Genomic DNA, 27,775 nt, shown 5'->3' on the forward strand with positions numbered 1-27,775 from the left:
AACAAAACGTCTTCATGTCTTAATGATTTTTAAAAATTATTTTTTTGCCATATAATAGCTTCAATCTCACTTTTTGTTATCATATATTATTTAGCTGAAGTATGAAACATCAACCTTTGTAAAAATCTTGATTTGATTAAACTTAATTAAGATGTTTATACATATATCACTTCCTTCCTAGTTTTATCTCTTACCTTTCAAGTCTCACAAAATTTAATTTTCTGATTTTGCCACATTTTTATAGCCAGTAGGCTGGCTGGCTTAGAGTTTAATCATTTTGTTAATCATAGGCAAATTTGTTATAGTGCAGCTTTTTCTTTCTTTCTTTTTATTGTACATTAAATTGTACTCTCCAGAAAATAACTACTCATGAAAGCTTAATATATGTTGTACAACAATGTGAATATACTTAACACATTGGAACTATGAACTTACAATGGTTAACATGGAAAATTTTACTTATGTATATGTTATCACAATTTAAAAAATCTTATTGTGTAACTAACACTTATGGAGTCCTCTGCATTTCAATGTTGCATTATGATTTCAATTCAACCAAATAGTGTTGGTCGGGGATGGGTCTCTAGTTATGTGACCCTAAAGAGTTACTAAATGGCTCAGAACACATGAACTACGGCAAACAAGTGACACCCCTATCTCCAAACAACAACAAATATAAAAGTAAGTTCTGGCCAGGCACTGGTGACAAGTTCAGACCATTGAGACATTGGCAAAGAATTTTCTTCTTTTTCTTTTTGGTACTGGTGATTGAACTGGGGCACTTAACTATTGAGCCACATCCCCAATCCTTTTTATATTTTATTTAGAGACAGGGTCTTGCTAACTTGGTTAGAACTTTGTTAAGTTGCCAAGGCTGGCTTTGAACTCACGATCCTCCTGCCTCAGCCTCCTGAGCCTCTGGGATTATAGGCTTGTACCCCTGTGATCTGGCAACACAGAATTTTGAAAGAAATCAAGCACCTAAACAATTTTAGTTTCTTAAAATTTGAAATAGCTGGCAGAATAAAGTTAAGGATAATTTCTGACTGTTCAACTACAAAGTAACTTTAAAAATGGGTAAAATGAGATATGGGACAGTTTCAAAGCTAACTGCTGCTCTGCATCTGTTTTTCAGCTTAGTTCTGTAAAGGGCTCTCTACTTTCTGTTGTTTTTTAAAAATGTACATAAACACACCAGGTGAAAATTACAGCATCTGTTCAGACCAGATTTTTGGGTATGGGTAAGAGTTAAATGATTTTTTTTTTCATGGATAACGAAACACGCTCAGAAGCTCAGCCTGAGTCATACTGAAACATTGAGTTGGTCACATCCTTCCCCTGCAGAGGACTCAGGCAAGTTCCTGCCCACAAAGGCCAGGGTAGCACACTGACAGAACAAGGTTTTGTTATTAACATACGGAATTGAGGGGAAACTGTGCTCTGTGATTTTACACATTTGATAACGTTAGAGAAATTGGACTCAAGTCATCGAAATGAAAGCCCTCATCTTTACAGCTGCTGGACTACTTCTTCTGTCACCCATGTTTTGTGGAAGTGGTAAGCTCTTTTCTTCTGGAGTAGGAGGGTGGGGAACTTGTTTGTATTACAAAAGCCAAGTGAACCTAATCTTTGCATCTGACAAAAACTGTAGAGTCTGATCTTGGTTATCAAAAGGTATGATCATGGAAGTCAGAATCTACAGTTTGTGCACTAGTCAATTTTTTTTTTTTTGGGGGGGGGTACTGGGGATTGAATTCAGGGGCACTCAACCACTAAGCCACATCCCCAGCCCTATTTTGTATTTTATTTAGAGACAAGGTCTCACTGAGTTGCTTAGCACCTTGCTTTTTGCTAAGGCTGGCTTTGATCCTCTTGTCTCAGCCCCTGGAATCACTGGAATTATAGGTGAGCACCACCGCACCAGGCTCACTAGTCAAATTTCATCAAAGACTAATATCTCCTGATATTTAAAAGTGTTGCCTTGTCAAGATTTTAGACAACTATAATTAAGTCAAGAAACAACTTTCTCTGTGAGAAGTTCTGTGTTCCTTAGGAATTTCCTCTGATTAGGAAAGACAGCACTTTTTCAAGGGAAAAAATCCTGTGTTTATACTTTCTGGTGAGACACAAATGGGGGAAACAAGAATATTGCCTGAAAGAGTCACTTGCCTTTAGTAGCTTGTGATGCCAATACATTAGTATTTCCAAAATGGAATAGTGCCAGGGAGTCCTCTCTCTACCCTTATAAATGAATTTTTATAATTTTAAAAATACTGTTTCCAAATACTGATATGCTACCATGAATGTTTTCTGTTTTACCCATCACAATGCTAGTCTGCTACCCTACTTGTTCTGAAGTTCATTGTTCCATCCATGATTTGGGATGGAGCTATAACCACAACTTTTTTACTGTTAGGTCACACTCCACTACATTGGTAGGAGTGGGAAAGGTAGGGGTACAAGGCATAAAAAGCCCCAAATTAAACCACTACCACCATCACCACCACCACAAAAACCTTGAGTAAAGGAATGTTGCTTAAATTGATAGTTGGAGGTCATTAGGTCACCACAGAGAGAGCCAAGGGAACTTGTAGATAGTGTAGCATTTGAAAGGATAAACATGTACTCACTCTGGGATCAATGAACCAAAAAGTTGAGCAGCATTGTGGCTAGAAACGAGGTTGATGAGGGAGGTTCCTTCAAAGACAGTAGTACGGTTTGGTGAAAGTGAAAATAGGGAACTTAAGAAGAGACAAAGTGGGGCTGGGGTTGTAGCTCAGTGGTAGAGTGCTTGTCTAGCATGTGTGAAGCCCTGGGTTTGACCTCAGCACCACCTAAAGATAAATAAAGGTATTGTGTCCATCCACACACACACACACACACAGACAAAGTAAAGGGCAGTGAGTTTGTTTTCTTTGACGGGGTCAGGGGAAGATGTAAAGGGAGAACCCATCCATAGTGAGGGAAATCTGTTCCCTGTGGACTAGCCCCTCTGGAAATCATTCCACAATCATGATGCCAAATGGAAACCTATATATAAAGAATTCAAATAAACTTAAAAAATAAACTTAATGATAAGCACTATTCTTAAGATCAGGCTCTGAGGACTAAAAGACTTATTAAGTGGAATCAGATCCAGAATTCTCATGGAAAATTGGATTCGAATCAACTTTTCTACCAATGAGTCACTGTTGAGCATGCCCACAGGCACCATGTCTTGCTTAATCACAGAGATTTTCTGAAAACTAACAAACACTTGGTTTCAACAGCTCTCTTATCAGATCCTGAGGGGAAATCTCTTGTACAGCATGGTCTGTAGTTACCATTCTCTAGCTTTCTGCTTATCTTTCTTTACAGGAATCTACCTCTCCTTAGGTCACATAAGACCCAAGATCTTTTCCCAAATGCAAAAAAAAAAAAAACATGAAGGATTTGTACAGTTGAGTTCAAATGTCTAACAGCATCCCTTCAGTGATCATGTCTAAACACAGACCCTGAAGAGTGCTGCCCTCCAAATTCTTTCCTTTTCTCTAATCCACCTTTCCTTTAGTGATATCTGATCACCTTTAGGTCTCCAGTGGTTCAGATCACATTTTCTCCATCTTACACACTGAAATCAGTTTGTGCAATCTCAGAGTTATAAGGGAGGCTTCAGTTTCCCCTGGGAGGAAGCCGCTAGAGATTAGAACAGTAAGAGCAACTGGCTCTGAATGATGAACTATTTGGTAACACTAACTTCAATATTTTTTTTAAATTTGTTCTTTTCAGTTATATAAGATAGTAGAACATATTTTGGCATATTATCCATACATGGAACATAACCCATTCTAATTAGGATCCTATTCTTATAGTTGTACATGATATGGAGTCACCCTGGTTGTGTATTTAAAAACAAAACTAGGAAAGTTATGTCTGATCCATTCTACTATTCTTCCTATTCCTCTCTCCCTTCCTTTCATTCCCCTTTGTCTAATCCTTTCATTCCCCTTTGTCTAATCCCATGGACTTCTATTCTTCCGCTCCCCACCCTCTGTTGTTGTGGGTTAGCATCCATATATCAGAGAGAACATATGGACTTTAGTTTTGGGGATTGGCTTATTTCACTTAGCATGACATTCTCCATTTGCATCCATTTACCAGCAAATGCCATAGTTTCATTCTTCTTTATGTCTGAGTAATATTCCATTGAGTATATATACCACATTTTAAAAATTCCATTCATCTGTTGAAGGACACCTAGGTTGTTTCCTTAGCTTGGCTCTTGTGAATTGAGCTACTATAAACATTGATGTGGCTTTGTCACTGTGGTATGCTGATTTTAAGTCATTTGGGTATAGACCAAGGAGTGGGATAACTGGGTCAAATCGTGATTCCATTCCAAATTTTCTAAGGAAACTCCATACTGCTTTCCACAGTTAACCACAAGTATTCAACACAAAGAAATTCAGAGGTCATGTGGTGAGTTATACCTGGCAGAGTACTGGCATTTTAAATTGACAAGAGGTTTTTATAAGGCATAAAAGGCACATACATCTAGAAGGTCATATTACAAATCAGAGAGAATGTATTCTCTATAAACGTCCAGAATTAATTTATGGAAAATTTATTTGCATATTAAGGTTTACATATTGAGGTTTATTTATTTTTGAAATTGCCCTTTCAAGAATTAGGATTATTAATGTCAACATGCCAAGTAATGCCAAAAACTTATAGTATATAGTTTATATGTTTCATTCCTTTTAAAATATCCATTTCTAATATCTTAAGTTATTTTAACAATTTCATTTTCTGATTTTCTTCCTTTGACTTCTCTCCCCTTAGTACCTGGCATTTTCCTTAGTCGGCCTTTGGATTCTTCTCACATCTCTTGGTAGGCCATACCTACCACTCCTTCTAAATTAAATGATGGCCTCTGTACAGACTAAAAAAATCCATACCTCTAATATGGACTCATGGAATTTTGGATTCCACATCTGGTTATCTAACCAGTTGCTGGACATTTTACATATTAACATCCCATCAGCAACTGCACCCCAGTAATACTAAAAACAGGGTTTAATTTCTCCCTTATCTGCTTCTTGTCTCTTGTCCTAAATTCAGTAATGGCATTCTCCTCTCTCAAGCCATCTAGAGTAGGCCCCTCCGAGTCCGCTTGCCTCCTGCTACTCCACTGCTGTCAGATGCGAAGTCCCTGTGAGCTCTGCTCATCACCTTTCCATGTGATTTGCTCTAGTTCAGTTACTCATCATTCCTTAAAGTTTGAATAATTATAGCAGCCTCCTATCAGGCCCCCTTGTCTCTAATTTCTTCCTGTTACAATCTGTTTTCTAGTATGCTAGCACCAAAGTCATCTTAAACATTAGTCGAAATCACGGTTATATTAGCTTCCTATTGCTGCTATAACAAATAATCACAAATTCAGTGCTTAAAGCACAGGTTTTTTATTTGATATTTCTGATGCTCAGAAGTCTTAAAATCAAGGTGTTGGCAGGGCTGTAGGAGAGAATGCTTCCTTGCCTTTTCTCAGCCTCTAGAAACTTCCTGTATTCCTTGGATCATGGCTCCTTCTTCCATCTTCAAAGCCAAGTAGCACACATTATCTTTCTATGTCCCTCGCCTTCCTCCTATAAGGACTCTTACATTTAGTCCATGCTTGGACAATCCAGAACACTCTCCCCGTCTCAAGTCCCTTAACATCTCAAGTCTCTTATTTATACCTACAAAATCCCTTTATCATATAAGGTAACATATTCATAGGGGGTTCAGGGATTAGCAGGTGGGATCTTTATGTGTAGGAGTACCATTATTCTAGCACAATGGTCATTCCTCTGTTCAAAGATGTACATGCAACTTCTGTATTTATGGAGTTCATTGAAAATTTTATACCATTGGCACATAAGCATACAATAAACATTTGCTGAACTAGCATCTAGCATTCCCAGATCCTATGCCAGCCTATATTATGCCTTTGCCCATGCATCACCAGCAGGATAAAATTAATCTATTTATAAATTCCATCTCTTTATAAGCCATGGTTATCTTTACTGTTTTGTTTTTTCCTTGACATTTTGTTTAAATGCCCAAATCTGTTAGCTATTGTCTGAATACCTATATAGCTTATAGTCAACTTAGCACTTGCCTATAATGTTCTGTTGGCCTATTTTTGTTTCTTCCAATAGCATTATAAACTCCTTACAGGCAAGGAGCTGCCATCTAGTTTATGTTCATACATGGATTAACATGGTTCTAGGGCATATTATATGTACTAAATACATGCCTGAGGATTGCCTGATCTATAATGGATTTTTAAAAATAAAAATAACCTAAATTTTACAACTATAGAAATTATATAGTACAAATCACTTCATTTTATGATATTGCCTTCCACCAAATCATATGTTAATATTTCCATTACAGGCAAGGAAAATGTTTCAGACAACTTGGTAAAACCAACCCTAACTATTAAGACCTTTCATGGATTTCCCCCAAATTCTTTTGAAGATTTCCCCCTTTCTGCCATAGAAGGCTGGACAGGAGCCACCACAACTGTAAAAATGAAGTGCCCTGATGAAACTGCTTCAACTCTCCATGTGAATAATGTGACCATGGGGTACCTGCGAAGTTCCTTAAGTACCAAGCTGATACCTGCCATCTATATCCTGGTATTTGTGATTGGTGTGCCAGCCAATGCTGTGACCCTGTGGAATATCTTCTTTGTGACCAAATCCACTCGTCTGACTATCTTCTACACCAACTTGGCCATAGCAGATCTTCTTTTTTTAATGACACTGCCATTTAAGATAGCTTACCATCTCAATGGGAACAACTGGGTATTTGGAGAAGTCATGTGCCGGGCCATCACAGTCATCTTTTATGGTAACATATATTGTTCCATTCTGCTCCTTGCCTGCATGAGCCTTAACCGCTACCTGGCCATTGTCCATCCTTTCATATACCGAAGACTACCCAAGCGCACCTATTTTTTGCTAGCATGTGGACTGGTGTGGATAACGGTTTTCTTATATATGCTGCCATTTTTCATTATGAAGCAGAAATATTATCTTCCCCAGCTGGATATCACCACCTGCCATGATGTCTACAACACATGTGAGAAGTCTTCACCTCTCTTCCAGTTCTACTACTTTATCTTCTTAGCTTTTTTTGGATTCTTAATTCCATTTGTGGTTATAATCTACTGCTATACAAACATCATCCACAAACTTGGAACATATGATCATAGATGGTTGAGTTATATCAAGGCAAGTCTCCTTATCCTTGTGATTTTTACCATTTGCTTTGCTCCAAGCAATATTATACTCATCATTCACCATGCTACCTACTACTACAACACTACTGATGGCTTATATGGTACCTATCTCATAGCTCTATGCCTGAGTAGCATAAATAGTTGTCTAGATCCATTCCTTTATTTTCTCATGTCAAAAATTGTAGATCACTGCACTTCTTAGAGTTGTGAGATTATTTTAAGATCATGGAAAGCTATCTGTGAAAACACACATAGTAGGACAATATATGCAAAGTATAAGGAGCTCTATTCTCTAGCTCCACTTTTTTACCTTCTAAGAAATAATGCTTCAAATATCAAATGTTACAAAAGTACTAATAATTGGGGCTGGGGTTGGGGCTGGGGCTCAGCAGTAGAGCACTTGCCTAGAATGTGGGAGGCACTGGGTTCGATCCTCAGCACCACATAAAAGTAAACAAATAAAATAAAGGTGTTTTGAAAAAAGTACTAGTAATTATTTTTTAAAAAATACTTCATACTTCAGTATTTTAAGAAGGTTAATGAGGAGAAAAGTTTGATGAAACTGCTTCAACTTTCCATGTGAATAATGTGACCATGGGGTACCTGCGAAGTTCCTTAAGTACCAAGCTGCTATCTGCCATCTATATCCTGGTATTGTGAGTGGTGTGTCAGCCAATGCTGTGGAACACCTTCTTTGTGACCAGATCCACTCATTTGACTATCTTCCACACCAACTTGGCCATTGTAGATCTTCTTTTTTTTTTTTTTTTAATGATGCTGCTATTTAAGATAGCTTACCATCTCAATGAGAACAACTGGGTATCTGGAGAAGTCATATGCCGGGCCATCACAGTCATTGAACTAGTCAAACTTTTTACTTTGCCATGTCAAATCTTTTGTCAAACCTTTTGCTTTGCCATGAAGTTAATTTTTCCTCTTTTTACTCCTGCCTCTGCTGGAAAACTAGTTCTAACATCTTTGCCTTAATTCTGGCCATTTCTGGAAGTCCTCAAAGGACAGTCCTTGCCAGATGCTCATGTTAGAATGTCATTTTTCTCATCTCAACTTCCAAAGCACTTTCTTATATTTTCTATTATATATAGATATTATGTATCTAATAATTTATACTAATATTAGTTCCACAAACAATTAAGCACTATGTATAGTAGGCCCTCTATATCTGTGGGCTCCATATCTGCAGATTCAACCAACTATGGATCAAAAACATTTTTAAAAAAGACTGCCTCCAGGCTGGGACTATGGCTCAGTGGTAGTGCATATGCCTGACATGCGTGAGGCACTGGGTTCGAGTCTCAGCACCACATATAAATAAATAAATAAAATAAATAAAGGTCAATCAACAATTTTTTTTTTAAAAAAAGACTACCTCTGTATTGAATTCGTACAGACTTTCCCCTTGTTGTCACTCCCTTAACAATACAGCATAACAACTATTCACATAGTGTGTACATTTTACATGCTTTGCACATCATGTGGCCAAATTAGTGAAAGAATAAAATCCCCAAACATCTAAATAGAATGGAAGCCCATTCAATACACATGGAAGAGGCAATATACTCTGCATGAGATGACCTCATTTCTGGTTGGGCATATTTAAAACAAAAAAAGCAAGGGAGTTAAACTAAGAATATACTCATAGGTCATTTAGAGATTTAAAATAGTGCCTCTATTTTTATTCCTTATAATTTTAATGGGGAGATAGTATTGTGTTATAAACTTTCAGTATATTTCCATTGGTAAATAACTATATTTCTCTTGACTTAGGGATAAGATAGGAGGTGAAATATTAGAGCCTAATCTGGTAAACATTAGAGCAAGCAAAGAAAAACGAATCTAAAATAAGTTTCAAGATTCCAAAAAATGTAGCAATATTCACTTGTTAAACACATACCTAATTTGTATAGAGTAAATATACAAGGAGTAAATCAGAACTTTTTGGTGGGGTGTATTTCATATGCTGTCAGACAAAGCCTTCCGTTTTAAAACTGCTCACAATTCACTGCCTCTAGTGGATAGACAAAGAAAATGTGTTCTACTCTGCCACATATATATCAATTTTGTCCCCAAAAGAAAAAAATAATTTTTGCCTACACAGTTACACTGTTAAAAAGGATCAAGAATCCTCACTAACTTACATTACTGTCCCCAATCTTTGAGCATCCTTTTGTGAAGATGTTATCCATTGTGATCTTTAATGGCTAAATATTTTGTAACATCTTTACCCATAGTGATAATATCAGCAATGTAATTCTCTTCTATTATTTTTCAAGTTCAATCTTTGGAAAAAGAAGCACTGAAATACTACCCTATAAAAAGACACTGGAAATTTCCATCAATCAAAACATTATGTTTAAAAAAAAAAAGTCTCAGCCAAACAAACAGAAACAGATTTTTCTAGGGAAAAGAACAGACTGAGAAAAGTTTAAAATATAATGGACTTCAGAGTACCTTGGCAGATACTTATAAACCAAAATTTGGGTCCTGAGGCAGAAGGATTGCAAATTTGAGGTCAGCTTTAGCAACTTAGTGACACCCTGTCTCAAATTAAAAAATAAGAAGGACTGGGGATGTAACTCAGTGGTAAGTGTCCCTGGGTTCAATCCCTAGTGCCAAAATTAAGTAAGTAAGTAAGTAAATAATAATGAACTAAAAATGTAAACTGTATTTAAAAATAGTAATTTAATCAAACGAGTAATTCCTTGAAATTTTAGTGTTTTGAATTTGTCAGCAATGGCCAATAGAGCTCAAGCCCCTAGTTTCATAGGTCAAAAGTGTTTTGACTTCTGAGATAGCATCAGATCCCTGTCCTCCATATTTAAAGCTCTGATTGTACCACTGAGGCTGCAGCTTCCACACATAGGAAGCCTGCCCAATAGAGGAAATTGGAGGCTTCTGAGTGTTCATCTTGTTCTAAAGCTTTCGCCTGGAATGCTCTGGAGAGGGCCTATACCACCTGTAAAAGTTCTTGGCCATGTGATGTTGGGCTCCCCTCAAAAGACAAATACCCATTGTAGGCAGAGAAAAACTGAGGTGTGTTGACAGAGCAGATCCTGTGTCTAATAAGGACCCTATGATATGATATAGACATTATTCACCCCAACTTGGAAGGTAGCCAGCCACAGTTGCCTATACTACTAGCTAAATTATTTAAGCTGGGTTTTTCTTTGTGGGGGGACACTGCCAGGTTTCATGTTAAATGCTGTAACTTACGTGTGTGTGTGTGTGTGTGTACACACACAAATGTTTATAATTAATGTTATTATATGTAATTATTGTTCATATAATATTACTGTATATATTTTATATAATTTCATTTAACTCTCATTATAATTCTGTAAGACAGGTATCATGTTTACACATTTGAAAACAAGCATATAGAGATGTGGTAACCTGACCTAGGTCACGTAGCCAGGATCCATATGGTGCCTGTCTTCAAGACAAATAATTTTCTCTTTCAATGTTCACAAGTTTGCCTTATAGCATGGACACAGCCACCTCCATGGGAATAGCAAGGAGAAGCCCCATCCCCTCTCCCTGGATGTGGGGGCATGAGACTTGGGTTTGGGTCCTCACTCTTCCATTCAATGGTAGTACCTGGCCAAGCACTCATTCTGAAACCCAATTTACATCAGGTGAGAGCACCACTCCACAGCTGCTGTGGCAGATCTCCATGAAGTGAGAGAGCACTTTGTAAGGCAATCCTGCTGGAAGGCCAGAAGGCCCCACCCTGGGGCATCATTTCCTCCAAGTGAGCAAGATATACTTTGGTCTTTAAAGGTTTAGAAACACTCAGTGTTTCCTAAAAACACACTCTAAAAATTTAAAAATCCAAACAGTAGAAAGACAGAGAAAAAGAAGTCTCCCATCTCCTTCAGTCTTCTAGTTCATATTCTAGAAGTCATCTCCTTCCAGAAATATTTCATACATAGATAAGTGTGCATGTCTCCTGCTCCCATTGATATGTCTCTCATTTTTATGTAGAAGCATGCATTTTTTGCCTTGAAACATTTAAGTAATTTTTGGTCTTTTGTTATTGCAAATAAAGGTGCAATAAACATCTCTTTCCATCTCTCTGAATGTACAGCAATGTTATTTCTGAATTGGGCAGACCTGGGTTGTGGTCCCAGAACTAATTGTCTTTTGGATGGCTTTGGACAAGTGATTTAGGTTTTGCTTTATGATCCATAAGAGGGCAATAATGATGGTGAAAGGAGACTTTCCTGCTTTGTTAAGAGGATTATATGAGATAATATACATAAAATACTATCATGCCTAACAATAGTTGCTCAATCAGTGCTTTTTTTCTAACCAAGGATATTTTTCCTATCTTAGATGAGACAGTTCTTAGGGTCTAAAGACTTACACACAGAAGATAATCTACCCTTTCACCTGGGGACATGTCAACCACCAGTGGCTAGGTCCTCTCAGGTAACAGGTCATACAGGTTTCAACACTCATGCAAGCACAATTCTAAAAGTGGCCAATCTCCACACAAGCTTGCATCCACCACTGTTCTTCAAGAGCAAGTCAGCCAGGCAAGCTACCTACCATGCTCAGACCAAAAGATGCTGGTTCCCAGTGAGCACTGAAGTACCTGACTGCATCATGCTGTGGACCACCCACCTACCCAACTCTTTCTCACCCTTCTGCCTCAGCTACAGTCCTTCCTCCGTGGTAACTTCTCTTTAGATTCTAGACAGAACAATCCCAACCATCTCTCAATCTCTTTTTCATTTCACTACACAGTCATTTCTTCTATTTAATTGCTCTATGAAAGAATGCATACTACCTCAGTAAGTTCCTAAGTATGTTGTGGATCAGAACAGAGAATACCCAAATGGTACCATGCATCCCCCTGTATCTTTATCCCCTCTCTTCCCTATCAAACGCTATGTACTGTACTATGCACACAGCATATACTTGAGAAAGATCCAAGAATTGGATTCGAAACAAGAAGTCACCTGTAACTGAGTTTTTAGTGAAAGAATAAAAGCACTAATCATCTCTGAAGCTAGCATTCCCTTAAAATTTAGTACCAGGAAAAGAATAGCCTTATTATTTTCATTTTGATTCACTAGGAAAAAAAGTTAATGAAATTTAAAATAAAAAATCTTCCCTTCTGTTCTCAACCTTGCCTGTAAACTTAAAAGAAACAAATATACTAAAACCTACCATGAGTTTCTGTGATTTTGCATGGTGTAAAACATCCTGGTAGTGCTGGGCACGATCAGGGTCCACATTTCTAATCTTAGCATTAGGTAACATCAAGGTATCTAAAGTCTTCAAAGGATTTCCTTCATCTATAGCGTCATTGATGAATCCTACAGCCAAAATTCCTAGAAAAATACAGAAAAAAAAATTATTTTAAATTATAGCACATCTTTCTTTCTTTAGTATCACCTGTTACAAAGCAAGTACAGCAAGGCTGATACAATAAGAGCAATGTAAAAACTTTAATGTATTTCTACATATATATAATATGCAGTCTGAAAGCAAAATGAGGGAAAAATCTATTCATAATAGATTCTAACTACTAACATAGGTCAATTACACAAAGAATAAATATTTAGGGATAATTTAACACAAAAAGACAAGACATGCACTGAAAACTAGGAAGTACCACAGAGAAAATTTAAAAAACAACCTAAACAAATAAAAAGATATCTTTTTTTAAAAAAAAATTATTTATTTTTTGGCGGACACAACATCTTTGTTTGTATGTGGTGCTGAGGTTTGAACCCGGGCAGCATACATGCCAGGCGAGCGCACTACCGCTTGAGCCACATTCCCAGACCCTAAAAAGATGTCATATGTTTATAGTTTAGAAGATTTAATATTGTGAAAGTGGAAGTACTCGTCAAATTGGTCTATGGATTCAATGCAACCTCTATAAAAATTTTAGCTGCTGCTTCTTAAAAACAGAAATTGATAAGCTCATTCTAAAATTCATATGGAAATGCAAGGACTGAAAGATAATCAATGAAATCTTGAAGAGTTGAAAGATATTTTTCAAAAGTCACTACAAAGTTGCCCCTGCAACAATCAATACAGTATAATCTGGGAGAGGATAAACATTTATATCAATGGAATAGAACTGAAAGTCTAAAATAAACCCTTACACTTATGGTTAATTGATTTTTTTTTTTTTGACAAAGGTGCCAAGAGAACTCAATGGGCAAAACATAGTCTTTATAACAAATGGTGCTTTGACTTCTGAACATCCATGTGCATAAGAATAAAGTTGAACTCACACATCAAACCATGCACAAAAAATTATCTGAAAGTGAATAGTAGATCTGAATGTAAAAGCTGAAAGTATAAAACTCTTAGAAGAAAACAAAAAACTAAGACTTTGTGGCATTGGGTTAGGCAATGCTATTTTTGGCTATGATGCCCAAAGTAAAAATAATAATAGATGAAAAAAATAAATAAATGGAACTTTGTCAAAATTAAATCCTTTATGATTCAAGGGATATTATTAAAGAAAGAGAAAAGACAAATCTGAGGAATGAGAGAAAATATTTGTAAGCCTTATATCTAAGGACTTATATGATGAATGTAAAAAAGCTCTTACAGCTCAATTATAAAAAGGCAATTTAAAATGAGCGAAGGATATATACATTTCTTGAAATAAGACACACAAAGAGTTAAGAAGCACATGAAAACACATACAACATCATTTGTTATTAGGACAATACAAGTCCAAATCACAGTATGATGCCACCTTTACCCAGTAGAATGGCTGTAATAAAAAAAGATAATAAGTGTTGGTAAGAATGTGAAGAAACTGGAGCCCTCATACTTTGCTAAAAGGAATGGGAAATGATGGAATCATTTTGCAAGTCATCTTGCAAAACATATTGTTAGGTCCTTAAAATATTAAACATAAAAGTACCATGTGATTCAGCAATTCTACTTCCAGGTATATACCCAACTGGAAACATATGTCCACACAAAAACTTATAAGCAGCATTTATATCCATTATTTATAATGGCTAAATAAAAGTGAAAACAGTCCAAATATCCATTGACTGGTTAATGGATAAACAAAATGTATACCATGGACCAGAATATTCTTTAATCTATAATGAAAGATAAAGTGCACTGATATTTGATACAACATGGATGAACTTTGAAAACATTATGCTAAGTGAAAAAGCCAGACACAAAGGCCACTGTATAAGTGGCAAACTTAAGGGCTGGGTACGTGGCTCAGTGAGAAAATGCTCGTCTGGCATGCTTGAAGCCCTGGGCTTGATCGCCAACTACACACACACACACACACACACACACAAAAGGTATGTGAATTATATTTTAATAAGATTATTACTAAGAAGGGGGCATAATTTTGCTTATAAGCAGCCACAGAAACTATTTTAGTGTTACCCTTACTTAGGTGTTAGACGGCGATGCCAAGATATTAGGTGATAGACCCATAAAATACTAGAGCTGGATTAAAGTCAAAATGTATAGAAAGAAAAATGGAAGTACATAAACATTTAGATATACACTCTATTCTTCAGATTACTTTACTTCAGCATTCTGTGAAGGTTTACAAAACAGACTGTTCCAAGTCAACCAACTCCCTACAGTGTTAATAGTACAGTGTATATACATCCAATATATATAGCCCAATGCTGTCCAATAGAACTTGTGTGGTGGTGGAAATATTCTTTCTCTGCTGTCCAATATGGTACCCATCAGCCACATTAACTTTTGAGTATTTAACCAATGGCTTGTATGAATGAAGAACTGAAGTTAAGAATTTTGCTTAACTTCAATTAATTTATATGTAAACAGTCACATATGGTGACTGGGAAAAGTAGGCTCCACAGAAATAAACACAGTTATGCATATTTTGGGATACTTCTAACGTTAAAATATGGATAATTTATTCCACATATTTCACATATTATTTATACAATAACAGATAATAAAATGATACCTGGAGTCCTAATACATAGATACGTCAAGGGATGAATAAGTACATCCTCTATCTTAATTTCTACCATATCTAACCCTCTAAATGATCTTGGACTATAAAGTCCAGGAACAAAAAGCATAGAAATCAAATTAGGGAATCTGAAAACTTTATGTAATTTTAAGTAAAATGGATTTATTTGGAGACTATTTCTCATTACTATCTCATTATTAAAAATAAAGTATCAAGTCATAAAAATAATACAATGTGTGTATATATGTATACACACTCATCCATATGCATGCTAAGAGCGGGTTTTACTTTCTAGTTTCATGCCCATGAACAAGAAATGGTAAAGAAGCTAAAGTAACAAGAAATAAGCTTAGAAAATAAACTTTCTTAGGGCCAAACTAAGATTTCTTATTTTGTCAGTTATTTTTCATAAAATATGATCACAAGTTACTTTACAAATGTGATGTGCCATGAAACCAAATGAGTACTTCAAAGTTTTAAAAAGTATCTCCATCTTGATATTCAAGTTAAGGTAAAAGAGTTAGCTAACTATTTTCTGAATAGATGACCCCATAAATACCACAGTGAAAGTGAAAACATAAATACCACCTTGATATGAATAAAAAGATTTATCTGTAAGGGGAAAGGGATAATCTAAAACTCAAAGAAATAATTCCAGATTATAATATTAGGTATGTTTGAAGTAAACACAAAATTATTTCTCTAACATGCAAATTAAATGATTTCTAAAAATTGGAAGAACGCTGGAAAGTGCAAGTAGAATGCACATATGAGGTATTGTTATCTCACCCTACAGTATTTGTAAACTGGAGAGTAGAGGATACGTCACACACTGAACACCCTGCTGGTTAGGCTATTGTAAATAGCTTCAAACACCCCATCCAAAAACAGTCTTAACAGAATCAAGTCTGAGAAAGAGAATGTACACACATCCTAACTATCACCTGGCAATGAGTGCATTCCAGCTGACTTGATTGAAATCACCTGCTTAAGTTTTTGTTTGGTGTATTTCTAACAGAAGTAGCTGAGGTCATAGTAAGTGACCTCATAGGAGCTGAGAGACATACCCAGAAGCCCCCTGGGCATCATTTTCTCTCTTCAGACAGCAAAGGGGGAATTTCCATATGTACAAAGATTACTAAACTTTAGGCCATGACCCACTTCTTTGAATCAAAGTGTGATATTATATTTGAGATGGTGGATGAAGTATTCTACAAAGAATGGTCCCTGCCAAATTTAAAAAGCAAAATCTCAAATAAGAAAACTTCCTTGTCTAGGCTACATGGTTAAAATAATATTTCTTTATGGCTCTACAGGGGAAAAGTGAGCTTTTCATCAAGAAATCAACAGAGCAGCCAGGCATGGTGGCACATGCCTGTAATCCCAGCAGCTTGGGAAGCTGAGGCAAGAGGATCACAAGTTCAAAGCCAGCCTCAGCAAAAAATCGAGGTAGTAAGCAATTCAGTGACACCTGTCTCTAAATAAAACACAAAATAGGGGTGGGGATGTGGCTCAGTGGTTAAGTGCCCTTGAGTTCAATCCCTGATACCAATATATATATATATATCATCAGAGCATATATGTTTGAGGAAATGCATTTAAAGCTTCTCCACTGAATTTACCTTCCACATTTAGCAATTTCCATTAGCTGATCCACATCACCAGTGACACACAGAATTAGAACTTGGACCATGTGGCAGCAGAGTGGTGGGACGTGGTAGGGGAAGAGGAATGTACCTTTATAATACCCATGAAAAATTCTCAGTTCTTTCAGATTATTTAATTATATTGTGTAACCATTGTCTGATCACAGTGGCATATTTTTTAACCAGCTTTTAAAGTAAGTATCTAAACATATAACCTCAAATGCAAAGCTTCAGGAATTTTAAATAAAAATACCTCTTTCACAAAGGGGTAAAAACATCAAACCACATTACACATAAATTCCAAATTCTCGAAAGGAAATAATATCTGAAATAACTTCTCTGGTTATAGCATACCATAAGTAGACAAGATGCTTTATGACAAGATGCTTTAAGGAAATATAAGAATGGCCATGTGCTCTGTTCTATGCAGAATAACTTAGTAGTGAAGGTTAAATGAAAGTCAAAACAATCAACAGATTTCTGTTACAAATAATAGCCACCTAAAAAAGGGCTCTGTCCTTTTTTAAAAAATAGACTTTTAGATGTTGAAGGACCTTTACTTTGTTCATTTATTTATATGCAATGCTGAAAATTGAACCCAGTGCCTCATACATGCTAGGCTAGCGCTCTACCACTGAGACAAAACCCCAGCTTCTGCCTTTTTAAGTTATACGAACACCATTTGTTTTTCTTTTCCTGGTAAAGCAAAGGTTCTAGTTGACATCTGAAATTGACATTGACATTTCCCTTATTATCATCAGTGTGAAGAAAAAAAAGAGCAGAGTTACAATTGTCCAGCACTAAACTTTGGGTAAGCACCACATGCTGGGGTTTCTTAAAGAAGATGTAGACTCCAGGTATTCCCCAAAAAAATTGGAAGGAAAGTTAGGAAACAAAGATGAGACCTCATTCTTTGTTTTGCCTACCAAAAGAAAGCAGTCCTACCCCTTGGGTAGCATTAGCTATACTACCCAAACCAATACAGCAGAAGATTCAGAGTGCAGAGGTGGGGTCCAAGAAGTACAAAGAGAGCCAGGGGACTAAGCTCTACAGCAATATGCACACACAGGAGTTCTCCCCCAGCTCCACCCCCTTGATATTGAACATCTGCTCAAATGAATGCTTCCCTCTTGACTCACATCTGGCAAAGCCACAAGCTCCCAAGCCAGCACATAAGAAAATAAATAGCTAAGTGGGCTGTAAATGAGGCATCTGATTGTAGACTTTCAAATGCCTTGTAGACAGGAAATGAGGAGGCAACAGAAAGCTGTGAAGTACTAAAAGAGGAAACTCAGATGTGTTTCTACAACTTGAAAAGGACAAAATTAAGAAAGTATCTAAGAATCAGTGTCACAGCTGTACATTCATGGAACACTCTGTCAAGGTAGCACACCTGAGTCCTGTTTTCTAGTAGGACTCTTCAGAGAGAAGATATTTTTAAAAAATAAACTGGACTTGATTTTTGTCATAGTGCTCATAGGAGATAGCAAAGAAAACTACGCAAATGCAATTAACTAACAAAGTCATGTGCTTTATCTCAAGCACGATTTTAATATTTCAAAGTTAGATACAGCATTAGAAGTCCAGACTTGAGATCTTACCTAAATGCATTACAGGAAAACTTTGTAGATTGCAAGAGCAGTTTCCGCTTGCTCCATCAGCAAGCTTAGAACAAGTGAGTTAACAAAAGTCGAAGCTGGGGATGAAGAGAAGTCAATGATTCTAGCAATTCTAATGCACAGTTGCTACCAAATTAAAGATCTTAAAAGCCTCCCCCCCAAAAAAAAAAGATGGTGTTGGTTTGTTTTTTATGATGGAAAAGAGAGTTTAAAGCTTATAGTTATCATTCATACTATAGAAAAGCAATGAATATGCTGACAGATGAAATTGCGCAGCTCCTCACTTTTCACTGTTTTTATAAGAAAGAGTCAAATGCCAAGGAAGTAAGTATATGCTCAAGAAAGCATGTTTCAGGGCATATCTTCTTGAGGTTGGTCCATTTTCATGCTAGCAGCTCTTAATTTTAGAAACACAGCAAATTACCATGATTTATGATCATAAAGTTAGAGTACATTTTAATTTCTTCCTTCCTAGGACAGAAAGTATGTCAAATTTCAAGAATGTCCAAATGAAAGGTCAAAATAAAGTTGAGTGCTTTAAAAAGTCAAGTTACAGAGTAATCTTGTCTAGATAAGAAAATAATAAGGACTTCTATTTATGTATTTTTACCCTATCCTTTTGTGTCTTTTGTGTATGCCTTGGAATGTTTATAATATGTCGGTATAGCAGTACAGGCCTAACATCTGTATAAAAATAAATGCATACATATTAAGGGAATGTGTTCTTATAAACTTCCATAAACAAAAACTTGTAACTCTAATCTAGGGAATTAAATTACTTAGGCACCCTGTTTTACCACTAAGGTAGAGAAGGAAAGTATCTCATACTTACGATCATTTTCTTCTTGAATCTCAATATTAATCATATCAATGCAATTCTGAATTTCATTCCAGCTCAAGTTATCTTGCCCTTGGGATAAGGCTTCTAGTTTAATGGAGAGTAGTGCATTGGCGTAACTGTGAAAGAGAAAATGATGATACTAATCATTCATTCATTCTTTGCTCATATTACATCTTAAATTTGACATCTATTGCCAAGTGTAGATGTTATGAGGTCAGATAAAGAGTAGAAGGGCAAATAAAACTGTCTTGTGCCACTCTGTCAGCATCCACTAAACTCACTTATACTATTGATGTTTTGCTTAAAAGTAGTTTTATGTTTACAAAGAATTCTGTTTAATGAAAGTTCCTCAAAATCCAATCTGAGGGCTGGGGTTGTGGCTCAGTGGTAGAGTGCTCGCCTAGCACATGCAAGGCCCTGGGTTTGATCTTCAGCATCACATAAAAATACATAAGTAAAATAAAGGTGTGTGTCCAACTACAACTAAAAAATAAATAAATATTTTTAAAAATCCAATCTGACACCTAACTCAAGCAAAACTGTAAGTTCTCAGTTCTGTGAACTAATAATTACAATATTTTTTTAAACTCAATTTCTCCCGATTACATGTCTTGGTTCTGCTCAGTCTCTGAACTGTAATAAAATCCAAAGCTACCATGGCTATTTTCTTATTCTTTATAAAAGCCAAGCTTTTCCATTGTGACTGTTATATAGGTGGGCTGCCTTGAGACCTAACATGAAGAAAGAAAGAAAGAAAGAAAGAAAGAAAGAAAGAAAGAAAGGAAGGAAGGAAGGAAGGAAGGAAGGAAGGAAGGAAGGAAGGAAGGAAGGAAGGAAGGAAGGAAGGAAACCATTATCCATTTCCAGGAATCTTGCTTAAGAACCAATATTTTCCACCGTATATTTTCTTGAAGAAATTGCACATGAATTGAACCAGAATATCCTAAAAATTCCTTGTCACCTGTCCATTACTCCAATTGCTCCACAGCAGCAGCTCAAAACTCTATGTCCCTTCATTACCAAGGCACTCAGACATTATTTCTGACCCTTGATTCTCCTCACTGTACACTGCTTCTGGAAAATAGGCTTGAGTTGATTTTTTTTTCTTGTCTAGGGAAATTTTAGGACAAAACTTATTCATATTGATATATTACTAAGAAACTCTTTTCTTTGTAGTCAATTTTATCCTTTAAACATTATAGAATCAATGTTATTCCACTTGCTAACATGAACTAGTTAGCTGAAACCAAATAAATTCCAGAGTTAGTTTGTTTTTGTATCTTTACACCAGGAAAATGAAAACCCCTTCTCTACATACATAGAGATTCATTTGCAGTTCACTACTGACTTGCTTGAGGTATTTGCTAACTACCAGCAGAGGTTGAAAGAAGTAACACATTGAGTCTAAAACTGTTTTCCAGGTTGTGACAAATTTTCTCAAAGTTCTATATGTTTTAAGGAAACACGAAAGAATCTCCCCCAAAATAGCTTGAGAAAAAAAATCTTCAAAATAGGAAATGATAATGACAATTCATTTTCTGTATGAACGAGGTCTTCCCAAATACAGGCTGAAACTGGCTAAATGCTAAATGCTCTGTGTGAGATTTTTACCTTTTCAAGAATTTAAAACCTAAGAAACACTCTACTACTCTAATATCTAATAAATAACACCGACTCCCATAACAATTAAGATAATCAGTAGCTTATACTGGCTAACATCCCTTGAAGACAGGAACCATCTATAAGAAAATGCAAAGTGATTCACACACTAATGTCTAAGTCATGATCCAACAGGAGTATAGTGAGAAAGCTTAGGATGAACACAGAAAAAGACCCACAAACACTCATCATCTCTTTAGAAATAAATACCAACAAGCCAAGAGAAAAGACTATAGGGGAAACCCAACTGCTGGGAGCCATTAGCCAAGTAGGTATGACAATTTCCTTGCCAGCGTACCCCATGTTGCTTAGTGGAAGGACTCGTGGAAATAGGACATTTTGCAGTGACATTGCATGTAGGTGACCTTGCTCAAGGACCAGGGCGGATCCGGGTTTAGGGTGTTCCTGGTTTAGGATAATCGGGTTTAGGGCATTCCAGGTTTAAGGTTATTCCTGCTGGGAATAGGGCGTATCCTGCTGCCTGAGTTCCCCTTCAGTTCTCACGGGATTCAGACAGTATTTTTTGGGAGACAGAAGCCCAGTGGGGGTGGATTTGGGCAAAGAACGTGGATTTCCCCAGAACGTGATTGTAGACGGCTGGTGTGAGTTCGGGAATAAAGAGTTGCTGTTTGAATCTACAAGCTGTGTGGTGGCTCGTGATTTTGTGCCCAGCCAGACTGCGGCACCCAACAGAGCTCAACAGGCTTTTCCAAATGTGTAGTCCTCTCCAGGACTGAAATAATCAACCTTGGGAACCATTCTGTAGTCTGCTGACACAGTTTGAGGTCCTTCATCTCCGAGCTCTCTTCCCGTTCTGCCATAGATGGACAAGTAAGGCTATAGATCTAAAAGACCTTGGAAGCTCTGAGAAGACTAGCAATCCAATGTAGTTCAGCAGATTTTTATTAAGCACTTATTACATGCAAAATATGTGAAGGACACTAGAGGGAGATTAGGAGGAACAAGAGGAACCATTCAGACCAGGGGGCAAGGAGACAAAATTTCAAAACAGGTATAAGGACAGAGCACAGGGCTGCCATTGTGGCTCAGTGGCAGAGTACTTGCCTTGCACATGTGAGGTATTGGATTCGATCTCAGCACCACATAAAAATAAATAAATAAAATAAAGGTCTAAAAATACAATAACATTATTCCAAAAAACAAAACAAAATAAAACAAAACAGAGCACAGTAAAGGCCACAGAAGTACAGAAAATCCCAAAGATTAGATACGATAGGATTCAAAGGAAGGATAAGTGGAAGAGAATTCTTATTGGTGGAACACCTTCCCTGGGACAGACCCTAAACTAGGCACTTAATCCTCAAAACAGTTATGCAGATGCAGAGTAGGATTTTCGTTGTTGCTGTTATTTTGTTTTGTGCTTTATAAATGGAAAAAAAAAAAAAGAAGAAGAAGAAAAGAAAGGACTCAGCTAGGGAGGTGCGACACAGATATTTTGGCTCCAAGGCTTATATTCCTTTAACCAGATCATGCTAGTTCCCAGAAGAAAGCACTTAGCTGGGATGAGAAGCACGGAAACAATTCACAGAAGCATCATCTACAGTAGGCAAGGCTCCAATATTATGTTGAGCAATGGGGGATGAAGATACTAAATTTTTGTTGGTGAAAGGAGCATGAACAGGTATAGACAGGAAAAAAAAAATCCATGGAGTGGTTGGATCCAGTTTGGCTAAAGTGCAAAATAGGACTAGAAATGTAGCTGGAGCTAATGTCAGAACAATACGTTTGGAGTATGGGGTTCCTAGATGAGAACAAAGAACAATTAAACACAGAAACAGTTAACCTGGAACAGTATATTCCTGGAGTCAAGGCTAACCCATATGTCACTTTTGTGAGAATTAAACAAAAGAATCTCTGGGAAAATACAATTATAGGAGTGGAAGCCACGGTGAAGAGGGAGACTATGCAAGGCTTCATCAAGGTGGGCCTGCCCAGCACCCCTGTGCTGTGAATCTGTACAACCATAAGGAGTGGCCCTATGGAGCAGTGCTTTTCAAACTTGATAACCTGAAATCCCTGGTTTCTAAAAACCCAGGTTGATATTGAAAGTGAAATACTCAGGCTGTGGAAGATCACTTGGGGATAATGTGACAATTAATACAAGAACAAAAGTGGACCTTGAAATCTCATGCTGGTACTGGGTCATAGAGGTAGTTGTCCAGGTGATCCAGAATGTACTTAAATAAAAATGTAAAAATCATCAAAATATACACATTTCAAATGTTTCTCCTACAAACCACTTAGACTCTGTATCAGTAGATCCTGATTGAAATCAATAGGTATTTCTGTCCTTTGGATGAGTGTCCCCCAAAGGTTCATGTGTTAAAGACTTGGTCCCTAGTGTGACTCTTGTGAGGAGGAGCCTAGCGGGAGATCCTTAGGTCTTTGTAGGTATACCACTAGGTGGGACTGTAGGGCTCCGTTATTTTTCTTTCTTTGCTTTTTGGCTCATGAGGTGAGCTATTCTGTCCACCATGTGCTTCCACCACGATATGCTGCTACCCAAAGCCATGAGGCCACTTGAATATAGACTAGAAACTCCAGAACTGTGAGTTATGACATACCTTGCCTCTTTTTAAGTTAATCATTTCAGGTATTTTGTTGTAGTCACACAAAACTGACTAATACAGGTACAAACATAGTTCTCAAATGCAGTGGGTACCACTTCCTTATGGGGTGTTTGTAAATGGAGAGGGGATTTTGCTCATCAAAATGAATGACTGGGTAGGTGGGGACTACTTTCATTTAAAGGGCAGTGGCTGGGCTGCTAAATATATATGGAACAGTCCTGACAATTATGTACCAAGATGCATCAACAGACTGTAGCTTCACAAGGGAGAGACCAGCTTTGCATTCTGTTCCAGAACCAAGAGTGATTGAAGCCTTGTTAGGTAAGAATGAATGGTGAAGGCTGAGGCTGTGGCTCAGTGGCAGAACACTCACCTAGCCCGTATGAGGCACTGGGTTTGATCCTCAGCATCACATAAAAAATATATATATAAAATAAAGATATTGTATGTATATATGTATGTATGTATGTATCTATCTATCTATCTATTGAGAATGATGAATGGATGGAAGAGAAAAGAGGTGGGAACTGTGGTGGTTATTACAAAACAAAGTGAGAAACATAAAGGTTAAATAAGGGTGGTTGTTGGGAGCAGAAATGTTTTGCAGCGGCATCCTGATACAATTTAACTACGGAGACCAGAAGGGAGCAGGCTCCTCACAGCACAATGTAGCTCGAGGTTTCTAAGCTCGGAAAAGAGGTTGATGCCATTAATGGGAACAGTGGAGGCAGAAATAAATTACCTTGGAAACAAACTCTGGGGAGTTATATGAACCAGATGGTTTAACAAAAGTAGAATAAGAACATTAGTTTCTCCAGGAAAACTAAAAACAAGGAAAATTCATTGTCTTCCCAGTACTTTTTGGTCATTTTGTTTGTACACAAGTGGTCAAACACCACTTGCTTAAAATCTAAGAAGTCTCTGATTTTTTTTGTTGTTGTTGTTTCCTCTTTTTCTGTTTACTGTATATTACCCAAGACAATTAGCCAATCTACAGATTAAAGTAGTCCTGGAAACAGTATCTGAAAAGGCTTTTGTCAAGATCTAAGCAGACATCTCCCTCTGGTGGTCACAAAAATCCAGGGTTCCCTCATTTTTAACTCAAGTTTTTGTCTTACTGAGTCTCTAATCTGAGGGCTCAGTGTGTTAGTATTTATGAGGCCCTCGGTTCAAATCCCTGCACCAAAAAGAAAACAAACAACAAAAAGAATCTTAAATTCTGGCTCTTTAGATTTTAATTTTCTCTTTAGATCTACTATAGTGTTTTATTATAATATCAGTTGTACCATCTAGAAGTATATTTCAGGAACACGAAATGAAAGACACTAAATTGAGGTTGTTACTCACTACCACGACCCATTGCAGGCTCAGGATTCCCCTGACTTAATAATAGAAAAAGTGGGGTATGGTCCTGTCCAACTTTGAGGCCATAACTCCAGGTTCAGTTTCCTTACCAGTGAATTGAAAAATTAGTGGAGTAGATGATTATTAGTTTGCTTCCAACTCTTCTACAATCTACTATCTCCAAGAAGCCCTTAAGGTATGTTTTCAATGATTCCTCTATTTTTAGCCCATTACATAACCTGTCAATGACCAGTCATTAATTGCCTCAAGATGATCATTTTAAAATTTATTTTATTCCCCCAAAGAACACAGTGATACACACTTCTCATCCCAGCAACTCCAGAAGCTGAGACAGGAGGATTGCAGATTCTAGATCTGCCTCAAAAAAAAAAAAAAAAAAAAATTAAAAGAACTGGGTAAAAGCTCCCTTGGGTTCAATCCCTAGTACCAAAAGAAAAAAGAAAAAAAGGAAGAAGGAGGCCTCTAATAAGAATAACTCTTCAAACAGAGTAGACTAGCTCTCAAGAAACATGAGCGTGGTATATGGATTTTTCCACCAAGGAACAAATTCTTAATTTATGCTGTCTGCCAAACACAAATTTCTGCATTGAAAGAGGATTTGGAAAATGTTCCTTACCGTTCCACACATGCCTCATCCAGATTGTTGAAGCCTGCTGTGGGGCTTCTGAGTTGATTCTGCACAGACACAAGATCATTGCTCTCCAAGGCCTGGTTTAGTAAAGCAACAGCAGACAACATTTCCACCGCAAACAAGAGGTCCTCATGGGCCAAATAGTTCTGTTGGCAAACACACAGCAATGTAAGGTCCTCAAATTATAGGATGTGATAGGGTGTAGCATGCACACTGCAAATAACAATGAAAAGGCAAAGATTTTGACAGCCCAGCTGAGAAGTCATTGACTACCTACTTCTCATTGGCTTTAAAGAATAGATAAATGGCTCCTAGGTTTTCCTTAGATGATCATTTGGGGGGCTGCATTAATTATGACCAACAGTTATAATTCCAGAAATATCTGCATTTCCAAGGTTGATACCTACTCTCAGCTGTATTGGCTGTGTATAGGTTCAGTCTAACCTTATAATTAATTCAAGGTTTAGACTGAGAGTCCCCTGCAAGATTTTAGCACAATTAATGATTATTAGTTTGAATTAAGGGTAAAAGAAAAGAGGGGAGAATCTCAACTAAACATTATAACTCCAGAAAAATAAATCAAGATCTTTAATTAAGTCAACAAAATTGTTTCTAATTCCAAAAAAGCAAGATTAAGTAACATTTTTATAAATTGGGTAGAACCATTAAAATATACTACAAAGTCTTGCTATCTGAAGAAATTTGAGGTAAATATTTCATAAAACTAGTAAGGATCAACAGATTTATGATTTTGAGGCCACAACTCCAGATTATGACCTAAAACTTATAAATCTAGATTTATAAATCTTATAAATAATTTATAATCTAGATTTGAAAAACATATATCTTATTTAAAAAACATATATCTTAGATTCAGAACATCCTTCCCCTTCAATATTTTTTTCCATTTACCCATCTTATACCACTTCGTTCCAACTTTAAAAGGGATATTTCTTTTATTATATGAAAGGAACACAAGGAAGAACTTGGAAAACAATTACCAAAAAAGCTGATATACATCTTTATCTTTAGGATATTATATGTTAGATCATTGCTAAAAACAAAGGGGGACAGTAAAACACATCCCTTAATGCCCTTAATTTCTGTTCACAAAAATCTTACATATTAAGGGAATAATGAGAGCAAGTCTGGGCTGGAAAATCCTTATACATATAATCTCAAAGTACAATGGCTTTTTCTATGCACACTGGGAGCTAGGGCAAGTTAGTGTTATCTGTAGAAAACTACTTTCTTGCACGTACACCAGGACAGTTGCTCCTTGGGATCCTGCCAGGCAGAGCAAACTAACTAAGCCAATGCTGGTGATGTCACTGTTTGGGCAGCCTAACATATAAAACCCCTTTCTAATTGGGGACAGGCACAGATTTGAGGGCACCATGGAAAGGATACATGTCACTAATTCAATTGGCCACCACTAAACAAAACACTGCGAGGGAGAGGAGGCACTGCTTGGCAGAGCACCATGAGAGATGGAGGTGCTATCTGTCAGCCTATGTCTTCTGAACTCTCCTTGGAACTGTCACTGATCTCTTGAAAGCTTTCCCCAACAAATCATATGTCTCCCATGATGTTCTGAGGCACTTTCTTTGGCCTGTCTGCAATCTACCCCACTCTCACGACTTAATTAGACTGTGAACAAGACGTGTGTATAATGTAATATTTATATACAAATGCATTATTATAGCTTTGTGGATCTCCACAGAAATATTGAAGCAAAGCAATTTCAGAGTAACAAAGCAAAATTTTACCTTCTAAAGCCACTTGGAAGAGGTTATCATACAAAGCATGTAAGTAAATTTTATCTAAATACCTGAACTACAGGCTTACTGCCTAAGTTATCTGCACAAGATTGCAAGTAAAGAGCAGAATGAAACCTTTGCCAATTTACCTCCTCTACTTCTTCCAGTGCACAGTTCATGAATATCTAAAGTAGGATATAGCAAGGATGAGGAAAACACAAGAAGAAATGTGGCTGGATGACCACCTGGGGATAAATGACTGAGCTATAATATAACTATAGCTATAATATAACTGACTGTGAGCTTCAAAGTTAGACAAGTGCAAGAGAAAAATGAATGAAAAAAACCTAAATGTAATTTAAGAAAACAACCTATTTTTGCCTTTATCATAAAATATTGTATTTTTATTTAGAAAAAAGAA

General features: G+C 36.8%; 2 protein-coding genes across 2 annotated transcripts in view; one reads left to right on the top strand and one right to left on the bottom strand.

Annotated features, from left to right (window-relative positions):
• Iqgap2 (IQ motif containing GTPase activating protein 2) overlaps positions 1 to 27,775 on the bottom strand; it is a 297,019-nt gene that overhangs the window by 84,126 nt on the left and 185,118 nt on the right. Inside the window, exons 11-13 of the mRNA XM_046426823.2 lie at positions 25,580 to 25,740; positions 19,340 to 19,464; positions 12,461 to 12,624 (exon numbers count right to left, since the gene is read on the bottom strand). Coding sequence (XP_046282779.1) covers positions 12,461 to 12,624; positions 19,340 to 19,464; positions 25,580 to 25,740 — 450 coding nt within the window. The remainder of the gene's footprint in view (positions 1 to 12,460; positions 12,625 to 19,339; positions 19,465 to 25,579; positions 25,741 to 27,775) is intronic.
• Positions 1,321 to 11,366, top strand: F2rl2 (coagulation factor II thrombin receptor like 2). The gene is made up of 2 exons (XM_046426837.2): positions 1,321 to 1,557; positions 6,418 to 11,366. Exons 1-2 carry the CDS (start codon positions 1,494 to 1,496, stop codon positions 7,467 to 7,469), a joined length of 1,116 nt encoding a protein of 371 aa, XP_046282793.1. The 5' UTR covers positions 1,321 to 1,493; the 3' UTR covers positions 7,470 to 11,366.

Source organism: Marmota monax, unplaced genomic scaffold (assembly GCF_021218885.2).
Source record: "Marmota monax isolate L192 unplaced genomic scaffold, Marmota_monax_Labrador192_F-V1.1 WCK01_AAM20220418_F8-fsc00018, whole genome shotgun sequence".
Classification (NCBI taxonomy): Eukaryota; Metazoa; Chordata; class Mammalia; order Rodentia; family Sciuridae; genus Marmota; species Marmota monax.